Source organism: Ambystoma mexicanum, chromosome 2p (assembly GCF_040938575.1).
Source record: "Ambystoma mexicanum isolate Mex_15411 chromosome 2p, UKY_AmexF1_1, whole genome shotgun sequence".
In the NCBI taxonomy this organism is placed as follows: Eukaryota; Metazoa; Chordata; class Amphibia; order Caudata; family Ambystomatidae; genus Ambystoma; species Ambystoma mexicanum.
In genome coordinates, this window is record NC_090923.1 from 93,916,974 (window position 1) to 93,939,603 (window position 22,630).

At 52.2% G+C, this 22,630-nt stretch overlaps 1 protein-coding gene across 1 annotated transcript in view; it reads left to right on the forward strand.

The window, feature by feature from the left end:
* The window catches only part of PRKAR2A (protein kinase cAMP-dependent type II regulatory subunit alpha), a 1,246,928-nt gene that overhangs the window by 459,200 nt on the left and 765,098 nt on the right, over positions 1-22,630 (forward strand). Inside the window, exon 4 of the mRNA XM_069643325.1 lies at positions 3,680-3,763. Coding sequence (XP_069499426.1) covers positions 3,680-3,763 — 84 coding nt within the window. The remainder of the gene's footprint in view (positions 1-3,679; positions 3,764-22,630) is intronic.

Consider the following 22,630-nt stretch of genomic DNA (forward strand, 5'->3'; position numbering starts at 1 on the left):
CAGTGAGTGGGAAAAGATCACCACTGATAGATGGGTGCTGGAAGCTCTTACCCAAGTATATACCCTGGAATTTCAGCATAGGTGTTTGCGGATCCCTTCGGTGGCCCGTCAGGAGCAGCACATCCCTCAGCGCTTGGAAAAGGTACGGGCCATTCTACGAAAAGTGGCGATAGAGCTGGTTCCCCAGCAACTCCAGGGTTCGGGAGTCTATTCCAGATACTTCTTGGTAAGAAAGAAGACTGGTGCTGGAGGCCCATTCTAGACCTGCAGCGTCTGAACAAGTACCTCAAGTCTCAGAAATTCAGGATGGTCACGTTGCAGCACATGCTCGCCAACTGGAAAGGGGGGATTTCTTTATGTCGCTGGACCTGGAGGACGCCTACTTCCACGTCCCCATTCACAGGAAACACCTGACGTTTCTATGCTTCGTAGTGCAGGGACAGCACTAGCAGTTCAAAGTCCTGCCCTTCGGCTTGAAGTCGGCCTCAACAGTGCTCACGAAGTGCCTGGTAGTGGTGGCGGCCCATCTTCATCTACGGGGGATTCACGTATACCCATACCTCGACGACTGGCTCATCCCGGCTCTCTTGCGAGAGTTGCCCATCGGACACACGGAGGCGGCCGTCAAGCTGCTGACGGATCTGGGATTCTCCATCAATTATTCAAAGTCCTGCTTGACACCATTGCAGAACGCGCTGTTCCTGGGCGACAGACTCAATACAGTGGCCTGTTGTCGATGAAGACTGCTACGGTGCGGACCATCAAATCGTTGCTCGACATGTCCTGCATCTACCTCATCTGGCTCTGCAGGTTAAATATGAAACATCTTCAGGAGTTCCTGGACGCCCGATGGGTGCAAGTGTCTGGAAACTTTGCAGACAAGATCCTTCTGGATGACGAGTTCTGTCGGGCGATAAGGTGGTGGGGCGTCCGCTCCTGCATCGCCCGGGGCACAGGGTTTCAGAGCCCTCCATTCCAGGAAACTGTCACTATGGACACTTCCCTGGAAGGCTGGGGAGCCCACACCGGACGTCTGCACGCCAGAGGCATGTGGCTTCCGGAGGAGAAGGATCTCCATATCCACATCCTGGAGCTACGGGCAGTGTTCTGGGCCCTCCAGTCATTTCTTCCATCTCTTAAGGGCAAGGTGGTGAGGATCTTCACGGACAACACCACCACGATGTTCTATATCAGGAAACAAGGGGGCACACTATCCCTGGCGCTCTCCAGGGAAGAGCAGGCCCTATGGCACTGGTCCGTTGGACAAGAAATGTCCCTCGCCACCTATAGGGAGTCAACACTGTTGCAGATTCCCTCAGTAGGGAATTCTGCTCCTGGCACAAGTGTGAACTTCGGCAGGACTAGGTAGACGACTTGTTCGCCAAGTGTGGCAGGCCCTAGACCGATCTGTTTGCAACAGCAGTGAACTCCAAATGCCAGAAGTTTGCCAGCAGATTCCACCAACCGAGGAGCCTGTGGGGCACGTTATCCTTCCCATGGGAAGGGATGTTTCTGTACGCGTTTCCTCCATTCCCTCTCCTGCTACAAGTCATCAATACACTCAGTGTAAGTGCAGGATGATACTCATCGCCCCGGCCTGACTGAGGCAGATTTGGTTTCCAGACCTTCTCTGCCTGTCAGCGTCACCTCCGATCAAGCTACCGGTGGTCCCAGATCTTCTCGCCAGAGAAGGAGGCCCAATCCTGCATCACGACCCAGGATCGCTCAACCTCAGGGTTTGGCTCCTGCAGCCCTAGAGTTTGGAGGATGAGTTTCCTGCAGACTTCAGGGAGGTCCTCTCCAAGGCCAGGGCATCATTGACTTTGAAGTGCTATGGTCATAAGTGGAAGCGTTTTGCTATGTGGTGCCGGTCGCAGAAGATTACCCCTCTAAGGGGCCACGGCCCTGCAGATTCTTCTGTATTTGCCATCCTTGGCCAAGGCTGGAGTGGCACATGCCTCGATCAAGGTACATCTGGCGGCTATCTCCCGCTACAGCTGTTCTCAATGAAGATAATCACTTTGGTCTCATTGACTTGTCAAAGAATTCCTCAAAGGACTTTTTTGTTCTTTCCCACCGGTGAAGGCTTCTGCCCCGGCGTGGGAACTCAACGTGATGCTGACGCCCCTTCGAGCCTATGCATCAGGTCCCTCTGAAGTTCCGCTTGTGGAAAAGGGCTTTCCTGGTTGCCATCGCCGGTTGGCGAGATACTGGCCCTATTCTACAAGCAGGAATACCTGACTTTCCACGAATCGAGGGTGGTGTTCCGGACGCAACCCTCGTTCATGCCAAGGTTCAGTCGGAATTCCACCTCAACAAACCTGTGTTGCCCGTTTTTTTCCTGAAACCTTTGTCACTGGCTGAAAGGGCCTTGCACTCGCTGGACGTTGCTCATGCCCTGAAGTTCTACGTGACGCGCAAAAAGGTTTTCCGGAAGACTTCACAGCTGTTCGTGAATTTTGGTCCTGTGAACCATGGGAAGGCCTTGTCCAAGGCTTCCATCTCAAGGTGGCTCTCCGGCTGCATCATGCCCTGTCAACAGTTGGCGAACTGACCGCTGCCCGGCCGTCCAAGAGCCCACTCCACCAGAGCGATTGCAGCAACGACGGAGTTCCTAGCTGGTGTTCCCCTGCTGAACATCTGCAGGGCTGCTACGTGGAAGTTCACGCACACCTTCACAATGTTCTAGTGCGTCAACAGGGATTCCAGGGAGGAGTCCAGAGTTGGCTAAACAGTGCTACGCAACCTGTTTGCTTGAGGTAAGTCTGTTCCAGAGGTAAGAGTTAATTGCTTCTGTTGAGCCTTGCCACTTCCCGTGGTTGTGTAATGTTGTACTGCTGTGCATTTCAGACCCCATGCTGGAGGAGGAACAAGTTACTTACCTGTTAACTATTGTTCTCCATCATGGGTCTGGCATGGATTGACATGCAAACCCTCCGCTGTCGCCTCTGCGGCTCTTCTTGGTCATACTGCCCCTTTACGTGCTAACAAATCTGAAAATGGCTGTCAGGGAGTGGCTGAGGGAGAGGACTGTCATTGGATGGGGGCAGTATGACCCAGAGGACAGTGATTGGTTTAGAGGAGAAATGCAGTTTGTAAGTGAAACTGTTTTCTTTTTACCAAGAATTCCCAACCTGACGACGGGGTATCCATGCCTGACCCATGCTGGAGAACAATAGTTACAGGTAAGTAACTTGTTCCTTATTCATACAGCCCCACAAGCTGAGGGAGGGTTAGGGTGGGAAATAGCTTTTCTGTAAAGTTTGAAAATGATTGCTTTTTCATTCTGAATGTGGGTGAGATTTCTTTGCCTTTCGCGTTACATTGGTATTAAAATTAATGAAATAAAATATATATATTTTTTAAATGCTTAACAGACTAATATATATATTTTTTAAATGCTTAACAGACTACTTGTTTGGCTTTTTCTGCCGCCACCCTAAATGGTCTTGATTACTTTTCTGTTATTGATTTTCACAACTGTTTAAACAGTATGATAACCTGTCACTAACACCAACATGTTATACAGTGTCATTGCACTTCTAATTTCTTAACCTATGAATTAAGTTCAACCCTGAAATGTGTTACTGGTACTTATCAATGTTTGCAATTTACTGATTATGTATGCATCATTTTCACTGTAAGACTCTAAAGTATTTGCAATATTTTATTTTTGTAGGTTGTTCATCCCAAAACAGATGAGCAGCGATGTAGACTGCAAGAAGCTTGCAAAGATATCCTACTTTTCAAAACTCTTGATCAAGTAAGTATGTATTTTGTTTTAGGTCTGGTCTAAAGACTGCCATGTACAAATAGCTTCCATTGGTCTGGCTGCACCTCTGTCCGGGATCTCCTAACTCAGTCTTTGGACGCGAGCATGAAACAAAAAGAGAATGTCAGAGGAGAAGCAGGAGATTTGCACATTTATGCATTTTTCGCTCAGAGTAGGCACTACTGGCTCCCATTTCTCACCACGTCCAAGTGGAAGCCACTCCCAAATAGCAAACATCATGTTAATGCTGGAAATGTGAATTGGGAGTTTACAATCAAGAGTACACAGCTACCCTTGTATTTATTCTGCTATTGAGCAGTGAAGGAGAATAAACCCACTTGTGTCTATTAAGCATATATTCGTTTTTTTGTTGTCATAACATCGCTTCTCCAGCATGGGGTCTGGCATGGATTCACATGCTCATGAATATTCCCCGTCGTCAGGCTGGGAATCCTCGGTAAAGAAAAAACCAGTATCAGTTTCGTTTCTGATCTGTCTTTCGTAGTAATAACCAATCACTGGTCTCTGCGTCATACTGACCACAGCCAATGACTGCCCTCTACCTAAGCACCGCCTCTGGCAGCCATCTTCAGATTTTTACCGCACGTTCATGTGTTGGGATCCTCGTGCTATTGCTCTCGAGCGTTAGTGCTATTTTTTCGTGTTTTTTCACAAAAACTCGATTTCTTTCGGTCAAAAGAGCCTCAAGCTCCACCGATCCTACATCCGATCAACGGGGACCCGTGTCGGATTCGTCTGCGCCCCTCAAGGGTGAAGATTTCGTCGAGCTACACTTCGGAGGACTCCAGAAGCTTCTCAGGCCCGGTCTCGGAGATGGCCCAAGAGAAGGGAAGCTCGACGCCCGGAAAGCTGTTCAGGGTCTGCCCTGGATGCCAGCTGCAGAACGTCTTTAAGGAGGACGAACACTCTTTCTGCCTTTACTGCCTTCATGAGGACAAGACGCACGTGGAAAAGGACTGTGCGTTTTGCGGCAACATGTCGGAACGGACCATGAAGGACCGCCATCAACGTCTCGCCAACTGGCTGGAGGGTAAGAGCCCGTCTGGCGAGAAGAAGAAGAAACCCGAGCGGTCTTCTAAGACCTTTGAGGGTGCCCCGGCGACGGGGGCCCAACATAAGGCTAAGCACCGCGAGTCCGCTGGCACCGGGAGCGCCGAACGGTCGGGCTCTACGGGCGCCAGGCAGTGCGCACCCTCCCCGGCACCATCAACCACGAGCCAACGCTCTGGGTCGGGTAAGAGGAAGGCCGAGCACCCGGCGAAGCTCCTGGAGAGGCCCCGGTCGAGCTCTAAGGCAGAGGAGGAGCGTGGCAGTGCCCCCTCCCTCAAGGATAAGGCGGTGAGCGCACCTAAGGTGGTGAAGGCCTTGATCCATCCGACCAAGCCCTCTATCGAAACGGTCGCGGCGGCCCTGGCTCAGCCTGTGGAGGCTGCGCCAGTGGTGGCGACCTCGGGGCCCAGAATCTCCCTGCCTCCTCGGAGGGAGTCTTCTTTTGTGCCCATCGATAGGACCCCCGTGAAACCCCCCGTGGGGAAGAAGAAGGGGGGGCAGGGCGTCGTCGTAGATTCGGCCTCAACCTCAGAAGAGGAGCTGATCGAGGTCTTAAGCCACGGCCTAGGCGTGGAAGAAGGCCAGCCCGTCGGAATGGACCCCGACGCAGGTGACGACGACGACATCGTCGAGGATACCGACGGGGCCCCTGCTCGCCCGTCGGATTCCCCTCTGCCAGCGCCGCAAGACAACTCGGCGGCCATTTTGTTGGCCATACAGTCCTTATGCTCCGAGATAAGTACGAGACTACCGTTACCGACGGAAGAACCTTTCCCGTCGGGGGACCCAGAACCGGGACCTTCTGGTGTTCCCCCTACCAAGAAAAGAAGGATCCATCCACCACCTCCTTTTCAACCGTCGCGCCCCGTCCAGCCCTCTCCCCCGTCCACCCGAGGGGATGATACGGGGACTGACTCGGCAGCGACGGGTACGGACGACGAGGCATACGACGAGGATATTCCGTCGTCGCCTCCCGCCAGGGCTTCTCCGCCCGACGAGATCGGATCTTTCCACTCCATGATCTCCAGGGCTTCCGAGCTTTTCCAACTCTGCCCTGAGGAGAAGAAAAAGGAAGGCTTCCTTTATCAGCGGCGCGAGGCCAAGAGGAAGACGGTCCTCGCAGTGCCTCTGTTGGACGACATTTGGGATGAGGGCCTTTCCCTCCTCAAGAACCCTTCCACGACGCCAGCTAGAAGAGACCGGTACGAGAAGAAGTACCGGGTCCCGGACACGGCCCCCCTGTGCCTCCGGGCACAGCCTACCCCGGATTCCGTCGTCTCCGCGGCAGCCAGGAAGAAAGCGGGGGGGGGGTGCGGCCTCCACATCGACTTCCCCGCCGGACGGCGAGGGAAAGAAATTGGATGCTATGGGACGTAGAGTCATCTCGTCGGCAGCGACGACGATTAAAGCGGCCAACGCCTTGGCTATCGTGGCTCGCTACGACAGGGAGCTCTGGTACAAGATAGCTCCCCTGCTGGATTTTCTGCCGGACGACAAGAGGGCGGAGGCCCTGGAGATCCTGCAAGAAGGTGAGGTGGCCTCTGACCACGCCATCACCGTGGCGACGGACATCGCCGACACTGGGTTCCGCCAGCTGGGCAACGGCGTTTGCCTTCGACGTCGTGGATGGCTCAAAGCTACGGATTTCCGGCAGGACGTCCAGACCAGAGTCCTGGACATGCCCTTCGACGGGAACAACCTGTTTGGGAAGACAGTGGACGATTCCCTTCAGGCCATCAAGGCGGATACTGAGACGGCCCGGGCCCTCGGAGTTCTGCAGCAACGTCGGACGCCCTTTCGGAGCAGCGGAGGCAAGGGCGCCTCCAGAGGTTCCGGCGGCGGTTTCGCTTCCTACCGTCAAGCGGCCCGCTCGTCGTCGCAAGAGGCCTACAGAGGACGAGGCAAGTCTAGCGGACCCCGCCGTCGTCGCCCAGGAGGTCAAGGCGGCAAGGCCGCGTCCAAGCAGGATTGAACCGGCTGTGGGGTCGGGCCCCCACCGGAGCACCCCGGTGGGAGGCCGGCTGGCGGGCTTCGTCAGCGTGTGGGAGTCCATCTCCACCGACCGTTGGGTTCTGGACGCCCTGGCCCGGGGCCACGCGCTCGAGTTTCAAAGAAGGTGCCCGCGTGTCCCCCCCGTGGCCAGGAAAGAACTTCACGTCCCTCAACTTCTCCTGGAGGTAAAGGCGATGCTCAGAAAGGGCGCCATCGAAATCGTCCCAAAGAGGCTTCGGGGCTCCGGAGTTTACTCGAGATACTTCCTCGTGAAGAAGAAGACGGGAGGATGGCGCCCCATCCTAGACCTCCGACGTCTGAACAAGTTCATCAAGGCGCAGAAGTTCCGGATGGTCACCCTCCAGCACGTCCTGGGCCAGCTGGAGGAAGGGGATTTCCTATCGTCGTTGGATTTGGAGGATGCCTACTTCCACATTCCCCACCTAAAGGGGCACCGAAAATTCCTCAGGTTTGTGGTCCAGGGGCGTCATTACCAGTTCAGAGCCCTCCCCTTCGGACTACGGTCGGCACCCAGGGTATTCACCAAGTGCCTCGCACCGGTGGCGGCGCAGCTGCGCCACGAGGGGATCCACGTCTACCCCTACCTGGACGACTGGCTCATCCGCGCCAAGACGAGGGAACTCGCCGTGGTTCACACGGCAAGGACCGTCCAACTCCTCACGGACCTGGGATTCTTCGTGAACTACGCCAAATCCCACCTGGTGCCCGCGCAAGTCGCACTGTTTCTCGGAGCGAGGCTCGACACAGTGTCCCTTCTGGCCTCCCCGTCGGAGGAGAGGACCAGGACCATCTTGGGCAAGGTGCAACGGATGTTGGTGGCCGACGCGGCCAAAGTGAGGTCCATCAAGTCCCTCCTCGGGATGATGTCTTCCTGCATTTACCTCATTCCCATGTGCAGGCTCCGGATGCGCCCGTTGCAAGAATTCCTGGATGCGCGCTGGATCCAGACGACGGGCAGCTTCGAGGAAAGGATCAAGCTCGACGAGAACTTCCGACGAGCGATACGGTGGTGGGGCACCCGCGCGCATCTAACGGCGGGCATGGACTTCCAGACCCCAGCCCACCAGGAGACGGTGACTACGGATGCCTCCCTGGAAGGGTGGGGAGCGCACACCGAAAATCTGCACGCAAAGGGACTCTGGCTCCCGACGGAGAAGTCCCTGCATATCAACGTCCTGGAGCTCCGTGCAGTGTTTTGGGCTCTCAGGTCTTTCCTTCCGTCCCTCAAGGGCAAGGTGGTGAGGATCTTCACCGACAACACCACCACCATGTTTTACATCAGGAAACAGGGCGGAACCAGGTCCCCAGCGCTGTCCAAGGAGGCGCAGGACCTGTGGCATTGGGCCGTCGCCCAAAGGATTTTTCTGGTGCCGTTTCATCTGGCAGGGATAAAAAACACCATCGCCGACTCACTCAGCAGGGAGCTGCGCTCGTGCCACGAGTGGGAACTACGGCAGGATCTGGTGGATCGTCTCTTCCGACGGTGGGGCACACCCCAGATCGACTTGTTCGCGACGGCGACGAACACCAAGTGACGGAGGTTCGCCAGCAGGTTTCCCCAGACGAGGAGCATGGGCGATGCTTTCTCGTTCCCCTGGGAGGGCCTGTTCCTCTACGCGTTCCCTCCCTTGCCTCTGCTAATCCGGCTAGTCAACCTGCTCAAGAGGTCACGGTGCAGGATGATCCTCGTCGCACCCTCGTGGCCGAGGCAGATATGGTTCCCGGACCTTCTGGACTTGTCAGCGTCCCCGCCGATCAAACTGCCGGCGGACGCGGATCTACTCTCCAGGGAAGGAGGCGCCATCCTCCACCACGACCCGAAGTCGCTGAACTTGCAGGCCTGGCTCCTGCAGCGCTAGAGTTTGGAGGATACGACATACCGGCCGACTGCAGAGAGATTCTTGCAAAGGCCAGGGCGTCCTCGACTCTTAAATGCTACGGACACAAATGGAAGAGGTTCTCTGTCTGGTGCCACGCACAGAAGATTAACCCTCTACGGATTACGGCTCCCCAAGTACTGCCGTACCTGCTGACGCTGGCCAAAGCTGGCCTGGCACACGCGTCCATCAAGATTCATCTTGCTGCGATCTCCCGATACACCAGAACCACGGGACGGACGTCCTTGTGGTCTCATCGCCTGGTGAAAGAGTTCATGGAGGGACTGTTCAGATCGTTCCCGCCGGTGAAGGCTCCGGCCCCGGCGTGGGAGCTCAACGTAGTGCTGACCAAGCTCATGGGACCTCCGTTCGAGCCTCTGCACTCGGCTCTGTTGAAGTTTCTATCGTGGAAAACTGCTTTTCTTGTGGCCATCACCTCCGCACGACGAGTGGGAGAGATCCAGGCCCTTTCCTGCAAGGCCCCGTACTTGACTTTCCACGACACGAGGGTAGTGCTCAGGACGCACCCCTCCTTCATGCCCAAGGTACCGTCGGACTTCCATCTCAACGAACCCTTGGTGTTACCTGTGTTCTTCCCGTCGCCTTCGTCGCCGGCTGAGAGGACTTTGCACTCGCTGGATGTAGCTAGAGCGCTGAAGTTCTACGTGGACCGCACGAAGGGTTTTCGGAAGACGTCACAACTCTTTGTGAACTTTGGACCTGTCAATCAGGGGAAGGCTCTCTCGAAGGCTTCCATCTCCAGATGGCTCTCCGGCTGTATCATGTGCTGTCACCGGTTGGCAAACCGACCGCTGCCTGGCCGTCCGAGAGCCCATTCCACCAGAGCGATCGCAGCTACCACGGCGTTCCTATCTGGTGTGCCCCTGCTGGACATATGCAGGGCTGCTACGTGGAGGTCGACGCACACCTTCACGAAATTCTACTGCGTCGACCGGGATTCCAGGGAGGAGTCCAGGGTCGGCCAAGCAGTGCTGCGCAACCTGTTCGCCTGAGGTGAGCCTGGTGAGGAGGTAAGATGCTTAATGTTGAGTTGATGTGATGCTTAATGTTGAGCCTTTGCCACCTCCCGTGGTTGTGCATGTGTGTACTGCTATGTATTCTTTATTCATGAGCATGTGAATCCATGCCAGACCCCATGCTGGAGAAGGAACAAGTTACTTACCTGTAACTGTTGTTCTCCAGCATGGGTCTGGCATGGATTCACATGCGAACCCTCCCGCCTACCCCTCTGCGGCTCTTCACTTGGTCATACTGCCACTTCACGTGCTTCCAAATCTGAAGATGGCTGCCAGAGGCGGTGCTTAGGTAGAGGGCAGTCATTGGCTGTGGTCAGTATGACGCAGAGACCAGTGATTGGTTATTACTACGAAAGACAGATCAGAAACGAAACTGATACTGGTTTTTTCTTTACCGAGGATTCCCAGCCTGACGACGGGGAATATTCATGAGCATGTGAATCCATGCCAGACCCATGCTGGAGAACAACAGTTACAGGTAAGTAACTTGTTCCATTCACATGGTACTATTCTTCTAGCAGATGTTTTGAGGCATTAATGTCAAGTGGTTTGTTTTTGATCCAGTTCTTAACAAAAAAGTCTTGCCTAACTAATCAACATGAAAGGAAATACTTGCAGTCGATAGAGATTTTCCCCAGAATAATCGTATTAACATCACATACAATTTCTATTTAGAGCAAGGCTGGCATATCCTCAAGGCTTTAAAACAGAAGTTTGCCAGTTTCGGCAGGCTACAAACGTGAAGCATGTGAGCTCCGGTTGTACTACTTTGATAACGTTTATCCCTCTTTGCAAATATTTTGTCATTTTAGCTGATGTTACATGTGCCAGCTATAAGTTAGAGCAATGTTGTCTTTTTTTACTTGTTGGGGACCAAAGTTCTTGCAGCTTTTTTTCATAGTGCCCATTGTTGTAGAGTGTTGTTGGGTTTAGGGTTCGTATTGCAGCTGCACAAATGGGCTTATAACATCATTTTGTTTAGCATATCTTGTAGATTTGATAGGATTGGGTTAATCTCTGTACCTATTTCTGCTCTTGGATATTTAATGATAATATTGTAGCTGAAGATAATCGAATAGAGGATAGATGTCTGATTTGGAGTCTGTAGTTCCTCTATTCAAAAGTTTAATTTGTATCTCAGCTCCTCATTTGCTTAAGGTATGTATTTTCGGTTAATATATCATATTTTAGTACACTAGTTGAACCCGGTTTTATTCAAAAGACGGTTCTCAAAATGTAGCTTATAGGTTCAAAGTAATGATTTAATGTGCAGGAGGTAAAATCAACCCCTGGATATCTGACATTACTCAGTAAGCAGGAGCCTCCTCTGTTGTACAATAAGCTACATTCCTGCCTGAAATCTGATTTCCTCATAAGCTGCCAAATATAACTTCTCATCCATTCCCTTTAGCCCATTTTGTTTCATCCGTTCTAGATGTGTCCTAATGCTCTTAAAGTATATTCTCAAATACTAACTTAATGTCTCATCTGGTCAGTGCAGTCGCGAGCATGAATGTTTTGGACTCTCAGACGGCTGTTACTTCCAGATCCAGAAATGCCAGTACTCTGTGCGTCTCTTCAGACTCGCCAACAGTGCATTCACCCACGGGCACCCAGCTCGAAGCCGCATCTATAGGACAGCATGACAATAATTCCATGTCGCCAATTCCCCCTGCATCATCTAATTTAGGTGAACCTAGCTTACAAGAGTCAGTCTTCCTGGATGAGTCATTTCTCCTTTCTTAGACAACCCAGATATATTGTGCGAAAGAGGAGGTCGCTGGGGATACTCAACTCTCCGCTGGCGATCCGGGACTAAATACTCCTAAACAATTACCTGAAATGTTCTCCAACGTGAATACAATTTGTTGGAAAAGACCAACGGCTGATGGTACCTTTCTGGGAAATGTTACATTAGACATGCTGGCCGTTTCATCTGTTTCGGCCCCACATTTGGTATTGGTCAATCTTTGGGCTCTACGACAATATAAAGGAAATTGTCCATTGCAATGCGAGACAACTGCTCATTATCATAAACAAAATGAATCAAGCCACACCATCTTAACCCTTTAAGTGCCATGGGTATTTCCCCCCAGTGCCAGTGCCAGGGCCTTTTTTGGTGATTTCGGTATGTGGCCATTCAATGCCTTGTAACTTTTTTGTTACAATCTCTGCCAAATTTGGCTCCTCTTTTTCCCACATGTAGGCGGTCGTAACTCCACCCAGGAATCCTACGTTGCTGAAGGGGGGGTGAGAGAAAATAAGCAAAAAGGGCAAAAATTTGGGGTTTTTTTCAAAAAATGCCAATAAAATGATGTACAGCGAAGCCTGTGGTTTTTTCCATGTAAGAGCTAGGAACAAATGGTTTGCTGTGCTGAGTTCCCCAATTTCCTGGCTTTCAAGAACAGGTTGAGTGGAAACGAAAAGAAATTATTTTGATGTGGTTATCAACTGTTTTGTGAGAGGTAAGCGATTTTGGCCATTTTTGCCAATTGTACATGCATGGGCGGAACAGAAGAAAATGGTAGGAAAGCCGAATTGGAGGACAGAAAGGCATATATTTCTGAAAAGTAGACAAAATTCCAGGTTTAGGAAGGGGTGATTTGCGTAGGTCAGGCAACAACTAGGTAGGGGAAAATGCCATAGATTGGGGGAAAAGCGGGAGAATGACCGAAAAAAACGGTATGTGTTGGACATGGCTGGCTTGGTACGGCAATGGCTTCTATGAATTCGGAGAAAAGCAATGCTCCTCTACATTCCCCCAACTCTTGCAGTTAGGAAAGCACACATTTTTTGTAGTGTTTAACAAAACAAGCAATCCCACAAGCCAAACACTGAGCCATGGTACACAGGAGTTTTATGCTCACAGCCTGAACAGACGCGCTTAGCATGTGTAAATCGGGAAAACCAATGTGGTGAGGAACGGCAACCATCCATTTTTTGAAAGAACACAGGCAGACCTTTTCAAGGGTAGGTGACTTGTGCAGGTTACAAGTGTATGGTGCCTAAAGCAGCGACTAAATGTAGGTCACATTTGGGAAATGAAAGGGTTGTGTGACGAAGAGCACCAGCAAATGGGTCAAAAAGTTACGAAAACCACACAAACACAACAAATGTTATACCTTCCTGCATTCCCACATGTGTCCCTACCTGGCCGCCAAGGGGAAAGCCTAAAACACAGGTAACCCCGAGTCTATTTCGACACCTGAATTTGACACTTTCTCTAGACAAGCACAACATACAGATATGGGCCTCGGGTGTCCAAGCCACCAAGGAAAACGGGAACCCCATGCAGTTCCAAAAAGAGGACACCCGTGGCAATCCACAGAGGTATGATTTGCGCAAACCGGCCCAGAATTTATTACCCAGAAGCCCCGGCAAAGTCTGAAATGTGCCCAAAAAAAACACATTCCCTGTTTTCCTTGCTGGATTCGACACCCTAGGCCCAAATCTGTAGGTTGCCCATATGAACAAATTGTGCTGTGGCGAAAGGCTTGGGGGTTACCATCCGGTTACCCTTTTCCTTTTGCGCCCCTGGTAGGTGCACCCACACATGTGAGGTACCTCTTTCGTCGGGACACCTCTGGGAACGCGAGAAGGTATGACATCTGTTGTTGGCGACGTGTTTCGGTGAGTGGACACAGGGAAATGTCTCTGAAATTGGCTGGAAATGAAGACAGTTCTCAGATATTTCGCTCTGGCCACTCACCGAAACACACCGCCAACAACACATGGCCTACCTTCCCTCGTCCCCGCATGTGTCCCGATGAAAACGATACCTGACATGCATGGGTGCACCTACCGGGGGCGCAAAAGGAAAAGGGTAACCCACTTTTAACCCCAAGCCTTTCGCCACTGCCCATTTAGTTCATGAGGGCAACCTACAGATTTGGGCCTAGGGTGTCGAAGCCAGCAAGGAAAACGGGGAACCCCATGCATTTCCCAAAAGAGGACACCCGTGGTAATCCACAGAGGTCTGCCTTACGCAAATTGCCCCAGTTTTTATTAGCCACAATCCCCAACAAAGTGTGATATTTGGTGAGGAAAAAGACAATGTTCACTTTGTCTGGGGTTCTGGGTAATGCATTCTGGGCCGCTTCGCGCAAGTCAGACCTCTGTGCATTCCCACAGGTGTATTTCCCTTGTAGCCCCCAGGGAGGGCTACAAGGGGTGCCCCCCCTTTCCACTTGGTGTGGGAGGGGGAGGCCCACCACCATTTCATGGGGGCAAAAAAATCCCAGGCCCCCCACCCCTGTTCTATTATTTATTTATTATTTATTATTTTTGCCCCCCTTCCCTGGGGGCAGATGATCAGCCATCTGCCCATGGTTGTGCACATATGTGCCCCCCATGCTTTGGGGGCAAAGGGGGGTGAGGGCAGCTTACTTGAAGCAGAGCCCTTACCCCCACGTCACAAACATTTCCATGGTGGTCCAGTGGGTTGCTGGTCACGGATCGAGCGCTCTGCGCTGATCCGTGAACAGCGAACCTCCCCTTTCCAAGGACACCACTTTTTCCTATATCACTGGTGGCCTAGTGGGCCCCAGTGCCCCAAACCCCCTCCCACTTCCCTTTGCCTTTTTTTTTTTTTCCTTTTTCACTTCTGGGGGCAGTGATCATCTGCCCCCAGGGCTCTCCAGCACTGTGGCCCCATGCTTTGGGGCCACGGGGGGGTAAGGGGCCGCTTACCTAGTAAGCAGCCCCATCTCCCCCTGCGTCACAAACGGATCTCTATTGATCCTGTGACATTGCTGCTCACGGATCGGACGCCCTGCGAGCAGAAATACCACACAATGGGTATCGTTGGAAAGGGGAATATCTCCCCTTTCCAACGATACCCGCCTCGATCTCCGGCTTGAAATACAGCCGGAGATTGAGGCTGACAAAGAAGGGCACTCACCTTCTTTCTTCACTGCAACAGCCGAAAAAGGCTGCTGCAGTGATTTTACTTTCAGTTTCACGCCGACGTGCTTTACGCACGCCAACGTGAAACTGAAGGTAATCCAGCCCCCCTGGCAGTGAGGGGGGACCTCCCCCTCACATAGCCCGGGGGTTGGATTACAGTTTTGAGCGATCCCTGCAGGGATCGCTCAAAACAAGGTGCCAAAAAGGACAAGCTATCTCGTCCTTGGCACTGCACATGCAATTCCAATGACGAGATATCTCGTCCTTGGCATTTAAGGGGTTAAAAGAACTCATATGAACGGCCCGCTTGTTTAGATTTTTAATCTACAATCTCATTCACTTTATGCTACAGTCGGCTCAGTATCTTTCGATTCTCAATCAAATGAAGCAGGAAACAAACAGCTGTCGGCTAGGTCAAGTTCATCCCCTTTTTTATTTGCCTCGATGGCCTCCGTATACCGAATTGAGGTATTACTATGCACACACATTGTTGATCAACATTCTCAACTAGCTACTCCGGTTTGTCAGCCCCTCAGCTGACGGCACAATAAAACACACAGAAGCTAAGAGGTAATATCCAAGAAGCTTCCAAAATCAAACCAAGCACGAAGGTAATCTGGAAAATGTTTGAGGTCCCTCTCCCTAGTGCAGGAAGTGGAAGACCTAAACACTGAAGGTGCTCGTCAGCCAGCCTGTGCAAATTGACTTATTGAGCGGGTCCAAGAGGAAGGAAATGTTATAGACTTTACGACGAGGCCTAAGAAGAGCAAGATGAAGAAGCCAGTCATGCTGGCCCAAGGAAAAATGAGCACATTCATTGCTAAGCACAAGACAAACCATACTAATGGAAAAGGTATTGATATAGGAGAAACTGGGAACGTGGATCATTTAAAAGACTCAATATAGATACTCCTACGTCCCATCCCCTTTCTTCCATACTTGTGGGACAGCCCTTCCTTCGGGGTGGGACCGGAGCACTTTTAAAGCATCACAAAATGTACCTTTTTGTCCTTTTTATTTTTACGCGGGGCCACAGAATGTGACTGCAGCCCGCCTTCCTGAGCTCCTCCACCCGCAATGCCCTTCAGTTCTTTTCTCTGCGCGGTCTGATGCATTTTCATCTTAGCGAATATTTTTCTTTTTGTTCCCTTGTCCTTCATTTTCCTGCTCTGGTTCCACAGTCTTTCTTCCGTCTATGTCGGAGCTTCTGGGATTTGTGTCCTGTTTGCAAGATGAATATCAGTTCGCAAGGGTGGATCGCCACTCTTTGCCTGGAGTGCTTAGGCCCGGAACACCAGTGGGACTTGTGCTTCTACTGCGACTCCCTCTCTGTCCGGGCACACCAGCGTCGACTTGTGAGGTGGGAGAAGGTGTTCCAGCGGATTCCTCCACCACATCTACACTAGTTCATTGAAGAAAAAAGGAAGCGACCAGTAAGTTCCTTCCTTTTTAGGGCACTCCAGCCAGGGGACTCCTTCCTGGGGTCTTCAGGGTCCGGGAGGGGCTGAAGTGGCTCTGGTACCAGGGATCTCCCTGAGGTGTCCTGAAAGGGATCTAAACAGCACTCAGGAGTTCCCTCTGAGGTTCCCTGCAAAGGGGCTGCCGTGACTGGGTCTTCAACTGAGGTTCCCCTTTTGGGGGCTAAAGTTAAGTCCAGTAATTCTGGGGCTTTTGTCACCGGGGTAATTTCCAAGGTTTCCACATCTGGAACGAAGTGTACTGAGTCTCAGCTCGAGGTTCCTGTTAAGGTGACTAAACGTACCGGGGGTACTCCTGAGGATCCCTGTCTTGGGGCTATTTGTAAGACCAGCAAGATTGATGGACCCCCTTCGAGGGGCCTGGCTTCAGGGGGTGACCTTAAGCCTTCCCGCACTCAGGTCTGTGTTCGAACCGATCCTGCTGAGGGGACAGAGAAGCTGGTTAAACACCTTAAGTCTTCGAGTACCGGCTCCGCTGAGGTTGCCTCACTGGGGGCTAATTCATCAGCAGTGTCTAAGGGCTCGCAGAAGAACTCTAGATCTGCTAGCACCGGCTCTGCCGAGGTGCCTTGTCACAAGGCTAAAATGGAACTTAAGTCCCCTGATACCCCCGTGGTGACCACAGACTCACTGACACCTGTGACACAGTTTACCTCCGGCGTGAACAAAATGGCGGTCCAACACCTGCGGTCTATGGCAGCCATTTTGACTTCCTCTCACACACCAACGTTTACAACAGCTGGTCTCGAGGGGCCTGTTTTTGGGGCTGAGTAGTCTTTTCCATGTTTCGTGGATCATAAGAACCCGTTCCACCCTCCAATGGATTGGCGTGCTCGGTCTCTGCTCTCTCCTATGTCTGCTCCCTTGGTTTACGTGGATCCGGTTGGTGGAGGACCATCCTGGCAACCATCCTCTTTGTGAACCTGGGGGTATGCCCCTTCCGAGCGGCCTCTACCCAGTTCAGCGCCTAGGCCTTCTTCTGAGGCTGTGTTTTTTGGCAAGTTTCAGATGCTTATGCATTCGGATCCAATGAAGGCATACTTTAAAGATTTATTCAAGGAAATGTATCCTAAGTCACCTAAACTTCCCTCTGCTCCGGCAATCCCGCTGCAGGTCCCGGTAGTGCACCTCCTCCGCCACTTCCAGTGGGGCCCCCGCCTCCACTGTCATTTGTGCTAAAGACTTCTGTGGTGCAGTCAATCCCGCCCTCGGGGCCTGAGGTACACGTGCTGCAAATGATTCTTCTGTTCCTGCCGCACCGGACGAGGACCAAGCAGACCGCGACAACGATGACCGCCTCCTCTATTAGAGCCTTTCACGACCTGGTGGTGGATATGATGGCGTTGCTAGACATCCCAATTCCCGAGCCTCTGGCTCTACAGGAAGGTGTACTTTCTGGAGCTTTTACTCTGTTGATAAAAGAGCGCACTGACCTATTCCTTCAAGAGGATGACCAGGCCGAAGCCTGCAAGGTCTGGGCAAAACCTTACTCCGGGCAACAGAAAATTGATGCTCGCTACAAGCTACATGCGTCTGAAGACATATTCTTGACTGCATGTCCACGTCCCTCATCGACGGTGGTGTCAGCAGCTACGCTCCAGTCTAAACCGTCTTCTACATCCTCCACTGCAGCGTCTCAGATCCTCTCCAAGGAGGACAAGCTTCTTGGCGCCTTGGAGGAAAAGGTGTTTTCCAATTCGGCTCATCAGCTGCGTCAGGGTAATACAGAGCGTATTCTGACAGAAGCTAATGTCAAGCTGTGGAAGGAGCTTGCAGAGTTTTAGGAATGTATTCCTCCTGACAAGCTCGAAGACTTTAAGGGCGGCTTATCTGATGCCAGAGTTCTGGCACAGAATCTGCTGGAAGCCGCAGCCCATCATGTTAACACTTCCGCTCGGGGTCTTATGCTTGGAGTAGACATCTCCTGCCAAGCGTGGCTGTATACTACAAAGTTCTCGAAGGAGGTTCAGGACAAGGTGATTGATATTCCCTTCGAGGGTAAGGAACTATTCCACTCCTTCACTGATGAACTTACCAAGGCAAGCACTCAAACTGCTAAGTCATTGTCGGTCCGTGCCAAATCCCCAGCTAAAGCAGCTTATGCTCAAGAGGTCGGGGTCTCGAACAAGTTTCTTCTCTGATTTCAGAGAGTTCGGGACCGCTGTGTACACCGGGCAGATGCTCCCGCTGGCCCTCACTGCAATCTGCAAAGAAAAGTTGGCCGGTAATTCTCTCAGTTAACAGCCTCCTCTTCAGCAACGGGTGGTCTCCCTGCCGATAAAAAGTCTAAATTATGTTTTTCATCAGTCGCACGAGACTTCGGTGGGAGGACGCATTTCGTCTCATATGGAGGCGTAGCAGACCATCATAGAAGACCGATGGGTTTTGTCCATCACCCGGGTGGGCTTTCGCTTGCCCCTCTCCCCTACCCTACCCTCTCACCTCCCTCTTCAGCATACTGGGTCGCCCTCCCTCAGAGCCGTGGTACAGAAACTTCTAGACCTCAGAGCAGTGGAGCATGTTCCTTTTGGGGGAGCAAGGGGAGGGCTATTACTCCCGTCAGTTTACAGTGCACAAACCCAACCAGGCTGGCCTGCGCACTATCCTCGACCTCTCCAATTTCAATCTCTTTCTACCCCTGGAGAAATTAAAGATGATTATGCCCAGCCAGATAAACTTTTCTTTTCCGGAACGGTGTTTGGCTCAGTGTGGTATACCTTCAGGATACCTGCATGCATATCGTGATCTGGAACCCGCAATTGAAATATCTGCGTGTCTCCGTGGGAACTGAACACTTCCAGTATCGAGTGCTACTGTTTGATCTCAGCTCGGCACCGCGTCTTTTTACGAAGGTGATGGAGGCTATCGAAGCTTTCCTCAGACTGCAGGCAGTTCATGTATATCCATACTTGGACAATGGGCTCCTGCGCAGTCCTTGCCCACAGGCCGCAACTGCCAATCCCCAGTCACTCCTTCAGCACCTGTTAATCTTGTCCTGTCGGTGAACTAGCGGAAACCGTCTGATAGTTGCTCAAGACCTGATCTTTCTGGGTTTCAGTTAAGATACCGTCATTACCAGAGTGTTCCTGACGGAGGACAGGATTGAGGACCTTTCAACCATGTGCCAGCTCTTCTACAGTCCTCCCACATGTCGGCCTGGTGGTTACCGACACCCCTTGGCCTCCTGCGTGTTAGATCTGCCTCTTGAACAACTGAAAATAAGACTCCCTCAGCTTGCTTTTCGGAGCTGCTGGTCTCAGGCTACGGATCCGGACTCCAAGTTGATTCCAGTCCCATCCTGCATGACGGCGGATCTTCAATGATGGTTGTCCCCAGCAACCTTTCAGTGGGGACCACCTTCCAGGAGTCCTGCCCACAAGTAACTGTTACTACAGACTCCTCCCTTCTAGGGTGGGGAGTGACACTGCGTCACCTCGAGGGGTATGATTTGTATAAATCAATTACCTAGAGCTCCTGGCAGTTTTTCTGGTGCTCAAGGCTTTTCAACCTTCTATCATCAACAGTGTGGTTCGAATTCTCACGGACAATTCCGTAGCGATGTTCTACATCAACAAACGAGGAGGTCCCCAAGTCTCCTCCTCCTGGTGGACCCAGCGATCCAAATTTGGAGTTGGGCTATCCAACACAATGTTTGGCTTCAAGCTGTGCACATTCCAGGTCACATCAATGCGGCTGCAGATTCCCTCAGCTGCCAATCTGCGGTGAGTTATGAGTGGGAGATGAACACTGAGGTTTTCACCAAAATCTTCAAGCAATGGGGTTCTCCAGCGGTGGACCTCTTTGCAACATCAACAAACAGGAAAGTTCCTCTTTATGCATCATGGGACGGCCTTGGAGTGTCTTCCTTGGGGGACGCCCTCGAGATCCCTTAGGACAATATGAAGGCTTTCGTTTTTCCTCCTTTGCAGCCGATTCATCGGTCGCTCTGGAACTTCAGAGTGCTTCCAACTGCACTCTCCTCTTCATAGCCTCTTGGTGGCCAGCCAGGTTCTGGTTTTCGGAACTGCAGTACCTGTCGGTATGCTCCCCGATCAGCTTGCTTCAGATTCCCAACCTTCAACAGAGCAAACGCCAGTTGTGGCACACCGCCCCACAACCTAACAACTGGATGAGGACTGGGTTTTTTTTTTAGATTGAGGTCAGGACCATGCCCCTAACACACTAAAAAAATATTTACTAAAAGGATCCTGCACCTCACTTTTTGTCTCCTTTTCTAGTGAGAAAAATGCTCACAATAGCCCCTAGAGCGTGTGCAACTCCACAGTTCAAACCAAAAAACAATTTTTTTCCGCCCAGCTACTGGTCGCCTTTACGCGTAACTCCTCGAGAGACATTGCAGATTCCATCTCCTCGACCTTTGGTCGCTTTTTCCTGTTTAAAGATTTAATATATCGATCCCTCCCTCGACGCAGTGGTGAAGCTGTCTCCGCCGAGCAAGATCTTCGACAGAGGGGACGAGCGGAGGAGATCCTTCGGCGTTGCCGAACACGTGGCCTGGCCTCGCAGGCCAAATACAGTAGGGAGAGTGGGGTCGTGGGACATCTCTGATTCTTTTTCTGAGAATGCCTTTCCTTTTCCCCTTCCTTTCCCTTGGGGTAGTTATCACGGTTTATTGCCTCGGCTATGGAGAGGACACCCTTTAGGTTTTGCCCACTTTGTAAGGGCAAGTTTACTCAGAAGGACAAGCATTCACGGTGTAACCGCTGCTTGCCCCTCGTTCACGTAGAGGAGGGTTGCTCGGCTTGTCGGCTTCTAAAGCCAAAGACTCTAAAAGACCGTAGGGTCAAGAGGTGGGCGGCCTACGCTATGTCGAAGGCCGGGTCTTCACCCGCCGCTGCTACCACCGGCAGTGACGAGGAACGTGATAACACGACCTCCGCTACGGAAGTCGTACACCCCTCTAAAGAGCGCTCGCGCTCTTCGTGGTCTGTCCCCGGCCCGACGGGCTCGGCTCACGCCCTGCTTATGGGGATGAACACCCCGGCGACACTGACGCCCACGATACAACACATAAACACACAACCCATAGCTCTTCTTCGAAGACGAAGAAAGCATCAGCGCCCAACGAGACGCAGGTTACACCGGCGGCCTCCTCGGACCGTTCGGGTTCGAAGCCACTCTCGCAACCGCAGCCGCGACCAGCGACTGGGCTTTCGGCAAATAAGGGCGCCGCCCCCGAACCATCGGCCGGCGCGCACCAGCAGAGAGCGCATGCCGCCGTAGAACGTTCGACACCCGTAACGTCGAAACCACAGCCCTCCGCTGACAAACGAGTCACAGAGAGCTTGGCGAGGATCGTTGTAGCCGACGCCCAGAAGCGTCGCCGAAAGACACGTCGAGCGCTACGCAAAGGTCGAAAGACACGCCGAAAAAGCCCGAAGAAAAACAGGGACTACCCCCTTCAGTCGGGGGGACCCCCAGCACACCGGAAGGCTTTTCGGAGGGCGACGGGACACTTTCCTCGACGTTGTGGGAGAGGTCGAGCCGTTTTCAGCAAGATAACACTAATTTTCCCCCGCTAGACCGCTCAGGGGTACCCCATGAAACCATGGAAAGGCTCCATCTCTGCATGGAGAGAATGGAGAGGTTTATGAACACCCAGAACCCTCCCACTCCCAAGAGAACAAGAGAAGGGCCTCAGGAGGACCCCAGGGCCAAATACCCGAGGCAGGACACAGCCTTAGACTTCCATAATGTGTATGACCGCACTGGTGAGGAACAATATTTAGAAGAGGAGGATGATTTTGTGGACAATGAAGGACAGAACCAAGAGGAAGGTCTGGAAGACAGCCCAGACATGGTAGGAGAAGGCTTCGGAGAAAATCCAGGAGAAGGACCTTCTCATCCCTGGCAATCCCCATCAGGATATTCGGACACTGATGTCCTGAACCTAAATCCTCCTGACAATTCACCTGTTAGAAACACGTCTCCCATTGACGATCAGCCCACATTCAGTGCCCTGTTGCGCAGAGCAGCAGCACATTTCGAACTGGACACTGGGGAGATCTCTCCGGAAATAGACTTTGTGGAAAGAGTAATTAAGGAGAAACCCCCAGTCAGCCAGACCATTCCCCTCCTCGCTTCAGTGAAGAGAAGAATCATCCCTTCGCTATCCACACCCGCACTAATCAGAGGAGTTAATCCAAGGATTGAAAAACTTTTCACTCCTTCACCCTCAGACCCGCTGTACATCAGGGGACATTCCATTCCGGATTCCCTTGTAGTAACTAATGCAAGGAAGAGGGCAGGGGTGCCGCTGTCCACCAGTGAGGCACCACCTGACAAGGAGGGCAAGAGGTTATATGCCCTTGCTAAAAGAGTCACATCCTCGGCTGCCTTTTCGGCAAGAATTGCGAACAACAATTCTTTGCTAGCTAGCTACGCGGACGCGCAGTGGGCCAAACTGCGCAAGGACGCAGAAGAAGCGCCGGAAACACTACGTACACGCCTGCTTTC